The sequence below is a fragment of the Rutidosis leptorrhynchoides genome, chromosome 2, assembly GCF_046630445.1.
Source record: "Rutidosis leptorrhynchoides isolate AG116_Rl617_1_P2 chromosome 2, CSIRO_AGI_Rlap_v1, whole genome shotgun sequence".
Lineage (NCBI taxonomy): Eukaryota > Viridiplantae > Streptophyta > Magnoliopsida > Asterales > Asteraceae > Rutidosis > Rutidosis leptorrhynchoides.
The window spans coordinates 559,626,357-559,631,461 of record NC_092334.1 but is presented as its reverse complement, the minus strand read 5'-3'; the positions used below and the strand labels follow the sequence as shown (position 1 = coordinate 559,631,461).

General features: G+C 32.5%; 1 protein-coding gene across 3 annotated transcripts; it reads left to right on the top strand.

Annotated features, from left to right (window-relative positions):
* The first annotated feature begins 497 nt into the window (after window positions 1-497).
* On the top strand, window positions 498-4,595 carry LOC139893109 (uncharacterized). 3 transcript variants are annotated; one of them, XM_071876244.1, is made up of 9 exons: window positions 498-584; window positions 1,473-1,617; window positions 1,706-1,800; window positions 1,883-1,925; window positions 2,024-2,080; window positions 2,173-2,230; window positions 3,191-3,219; window positions 3,658-3,768; window positions 4,354-4,595. In XM_071876244.1, exons 2-9 carry the CDS (start codon window positions 1,483-1,485, stop codon window positions 4,588-4,590), a joined length of 765 nt encoding a protein of 254 aa, XP_071732345.1. In that variant the 5' UTR covers window positions 498-584; window positions 1,473-1,482; the 3' UTR covers window positions 4,591-4,595. The 3 variants fall into 3 exon arrangements, with proteins under 3 accessions (XP_071732345.1, XP_071732347.1, XP_071732346.1); XM_071876246.1 differs by having other exon boundaries at window positions 4,361-4,581; XM_071876245.1 differs by having other exon boundaries at window positions 516-584; window positions 1,478-1,617.
* The last annotated feature ends 510 nt before the right edge of the window (window positions 4,596-5,105 follow it).

Genomic DNA, 5,105 nt, shown 5'->3' with positions numbered 1-5,105 from the left:
ATACAATCATACTTAACTCTTTACACACTTTAAACATTAAATCAATCACTTCTTATAAATACTTGATTCCGTTTAATAACTTTATACAAGTATAAAATTTCGTTGCAAAATTTTTAACCTTATTGCACGAGGTTCTTCAGCATCATCCTGTATCTACGGTTTCTTATTTGTCAAAATATAAATAAGTTAAAGGTTCATTAATCTAGCGGTATCAACGCGATCTTTTCACCTAAGAAATTGTAGGTTCAAAATCAGGGATGCACAGTTATATATTCGTGAAAGAAATTGTGTTAAGTGTGTGAGTTCGCTTTTAAAAATACAAAAATTAAATTAAAAATAAAAATAATATATGCAACTAATTAAAATTAAATTAAACATTTTGTGCTATTCTGAAAAAATTAAATTACATAAATTTCAAATTTTAAAATAGACTTAATAATTTCTCCGTATGTAGTTACTGGTCAACCGGCTATTCAATTTTTAATTTTTTTTTTCCTATTAACTTTCTTAGTTCCGTGAGCTGAGAATCGACTAGTGTTTTCCTTTTCAAAGCTGTCATCGTCATTAGTTCATCTCGTTCGTCTGTAAGTACAATTTTCCATACTCTCTTTTATGTCTCTCAAAGTTGATTATTCGTTTCTGATTCCGCGTAAATTAGGGCACATTTTGCGTGTTTGATGAATGTACTCATAAAAACGTTTAATTGGAACCCAAATTGCTGTCCTGCAACTGAAACGAGTTACAATTTATGTGATTCGCGTTTGGTTTTGGTGCTAATTGAAGAAACGAGTTATTTAAACCTAATTACTTTAGTATTAAATAAAGTTAGTGTATTTTGTGAAAATGTTGTATGGTAATAAATGTATTGTGAAACTTTATCAGCATTTTTTATTTTTTTTGAAAAAATTAAATTCTAGGCCTAAAATAAGGGTATTGAATTCATATTAAAGTTTCTTGAATTTTTGAAAAGTAAACATTTCAGCATCTTAGCGTAGCCGTTTATGTGATACGGAGTAATAAACTCTTGTTTTAAATAAATAAATAAATTAATCCTAGACACCTATAACCTTGCATTGCACAAACTGTTACATTTTCAGAGTTTTCTTTAACGTATCTTAGTGGAAAGTTTTGTTCATTTCTCTCTTTCAATAGATATAATGACCATCTACTTGTACCAAGCTTGTAGAACTTTGAATTACTCGATGAGTACTCGGTTTTTGGAGAGCTCCGAGACGAGTAATCAAAGTCGGTCAAAGTCAAAACTCGGGATTACTCGGGAAATCGGTCAAAACTAAGGATTAATCGAAAAATCGGTCAAAATTGGGTCAAATTCAAACTTGGTCAGCATCCGAGTACTCCCTAAAAAGTCCTGACCGAGTACTCCCCGAGTAGCGAGATTTGCAACCTTGACTTAATTGAATTCAAACTCAGTATTTAAACATTCTTTATTGACGGTTGGTAATACTTTAAAGTCCAGAGATAATGGGAGGTGTAACAAGCGAAAACAATGGAAGTGCGTTTGAGATGGAAACAGTAAATGGTGAACCAAATAAGGAGTTTGTGTTAGGGGAAATACTGTGGGTGAAGCTACGTGAATCTTCATGGTGGCCTGCACAGGTTTGTGTTTTATGTAAAACAAGCTTGATATTGAATTTTGTTTATTTGACCAGAAAAGTAAAAAAATTCCCGTTTTCTTTTGTTGCAGATTGTTGATGAGAATTTAGTAAGTTCGGCCAATAAACCTAGCAGTAAAGGATCAAGCAGTGATGTTCTTGTTCGATTGTATGGAAGTTGTATACTGTGAGTCGTCTATGTTTACATCTTATCCTTTTTTTTTAAATCGTTTTGTATTTGTGTGACTTGTTAATGTATATATATACAGCAAGTTTGTAGACGCTCATGGTTCTCATGCCGAGTTTAAGAAAGTAAGTAAACATCTTTTGGACCTTTACTGTTGACTAATTGACTTCTGGTTCAATTTTTTTGCTTGTGATGAGCTCATTGATTTTTATGTAACTTACAGATCCTAATTGAAAACAATTTCAATTACGATGACATTTTGAAGAAATCTTTGGAGCAGGTATTTTTTTATTTATTATGGTACTTTGGTAATTTTTAAACTTTTTGTTCTACTGTACTTTGTTTCTTTGCTTATATTTGGATGTGCTATAGGATCTTCCTAGCATGAGTTCTAGCAAATCAAGGAAGCGACAGCAGTCTAAATCCAAAGGTCAGACTTCAACAAGTATCAAAATCTATTTTTTTTCTTTCCGGAAGGCAGTATAGAAATCTATTAATTAAACTTATATGTATTTTGTCGGTTATCTGTTTATAGACAATTGATATTGAGTTGGAACCTGATAGGCTTACTATCGTGCTAGAACTGTAAACAGGTAAACGGATAAGGTTTTCTTGTTCTGGATACTCGTGGAATAAAAGTATTTTTACTTGGATGTACGCGGCCTAACAGGGTTATATAGTGACCGTTTCCGAACCTTTTCTATGTGTAAGCCATTAAGGCATATTATTACTCATGCTAAACTTGGTTATATGAATCCGTCAATTAGGAAAAATGAACTCGTGTGATGTGTATATATGACCAATGTGTACCCTCATTTGCGTTGGACATATTATTAATATCTTGATCTTGATTGTTGATAAGCAAGATATGCTTTATTACCTAGGTTGAAGAGGTATGATTAAAATTAAATATGACATGAATTATATGTACATATATGCTAGTTGATGCAAATCCAAAACTCAAGTAACTGAAATCTACTAGAGACTGCACATTTTTTAGTTCATTTAGTATCTCTGGTTGTGAAAACATCGAATGAACAGTTTGAAAGAAAACTATAGTGAAATGAGTTGAGTTGAAATTTGCAACGTAAGAATCAAGCAACCTTCAATTTTAATGGTCATCATATTTTTCATTTATGCTCGACGTTAAGACATTCAAACTCTTATTGATGCTCTCAGTTATGATAGATGGGTGTTTGGAGATATATGCTCGTAAATATAATCGTGGTTGACAAGGATCAACTCTCTTTTAGATTCGGAAATATGATAATTATCATTATCTTTTGTTTTAAAAAATGTAGTCAGATCAGAATCTGATAATTTTTCTTTTTATCTTATAAGTTAGATATCTCTGTCATCGCACTGATGACGCGTTGTATTTATCTTGCAGGATCTAAGGATGTATCTGATAAATCCCAGGTAATTGATACATCACCTAAAGATCTGATCATGATGCACCATGGTCAAATTGCAATCTGATTTGTTTTTATTTTTTATTATTATTAATTTTTTTTTTAAATTTTATCTGTTTGACCATGGAGTGTCTGTAATTCTTGCTTTACTTTCTGTATTTATCTCATCTTTACAACCACGCAGGCTTGCCTGAGTGGCCACTGAGTTGCCCAATAAAGCACACCACCCGGGTTCAATTCCTGGCTATGTCAAATTGTTCAAAAAGGGAGTGTGACTAGAGGGTGCGCATAATGCGCAATTCACCCAGTACCAGGTCTCGCGCTCGGGGGTTTGATTGCCCGAGGTTTTACCTTCTATGAGGGAGCCAATGTGCTCGTTCATAGGAGGGTTTCCTTGCTTACCCAAAAAAAAAAAAATCTCATCTTTACATGACTATGTTTTCAGACAAAGGGCTCAAGCAAAAAGCAGAAACAAGTAAAACCAAAGACTTCTGATTCTCATCCTCAAACTCCAGATGGGGTCCACCATGGCACCGAGCCAACTACTCTGAACAAAGTGAGTAACTTCTCTTTCATATCTCACTCACTTGGTAAAAGTATGAAATCTCGGTATTTGAAATATTACAAACGTAGAGGCCACAATCTCGACTCGACTCATTCATTATGAGTCGGTTGACCGGGTTATGTCTTAACTGTTATGGGTCAAAGGGTAAAATAATAGATTAAAAGATACATCGTAATTGTTTAAAATGAAATTGGGTCGAATATTGCCTGAATTATTATTACTTGATTTGTTAGATCAAGTTATTATCGAAACAATATAATTTCTGTGATCATATTTGGCATGCTAATTATTTAAAACATGTCTCAAATTAATTACAAAGTGTTCCGGATCCACCCAACTGACCCACCCACCCATTTTCCCACTCTTGTTCAAAACCATCTAGTCTCGGCTCACTATGGTCTCACATAATATGAATCCGGATTTGGACATTATTTTGGGTACCTAAATTAGAATGCATACATTTTTGAAAAAAAGAAATATAACTCATGGTATGTGGCTATATTTATAGATGCTTGAATCTTGATTCTAGACAATATACAATGGTTCTAAATATTGTATTTTCTTTTTAACTTCGAGAACTCAGGGATTGACTGCTCGTCGAATGAAGGTGATGCAAAATCTTGGTTTAGTTGCTCCGTCGGGGTCACCCTTCCCTCGCAGCCCAACTTTGTCGAATTAAATTATCATTATCATCATCTTCGATCCGGTCTCCCGTTTCCTACTAACCTTTTGATGAGTAAAAAAGATGATTGTCAATTAATGGTATCAGATTTAGAAGTCAACTATTATTGTAGATTAATGCGAATCTCTTAGTAACTTGATGCAATCGTTCTTCTTCTAAACTATTATTGTGAAGAGATAATTTAAGTATTTGTTATTAGTAGGAGTTTGGGTAGCCATTGTGTTCATTTTGAGAGTAAGCTAGCTTCCTTGAGTAGTTTTCCAAGGATGATTAAACAAAATCTATATATATATATATATATATATATATATATATATATATATATATATATATATATATATATATATATATAGGGTGAGGATCCATGGAGAACTCATGGTAGTAGAGAACTCATGGAACTCGTGCAGATTCACATATATTTTTTTTTTTTTTTTTTTGCAGATTCATTTTTTCCAGTTTTTTTTTTATTTTTACAGATCGACTTTTTTTCAGTTTTTTTTATGCAGATTGAGTCAATCTGCGTTTTTTTATGCAGTTTTTTTTTTTTTTTTTTTGCAGATCGACTTTTTTCTGTGCAGATTTGACTTTTTTTGCAGTTTTTTTTTTTTTTTTTTTTTTTTTTTTTTTTTTTTTGCAGATTCACTTT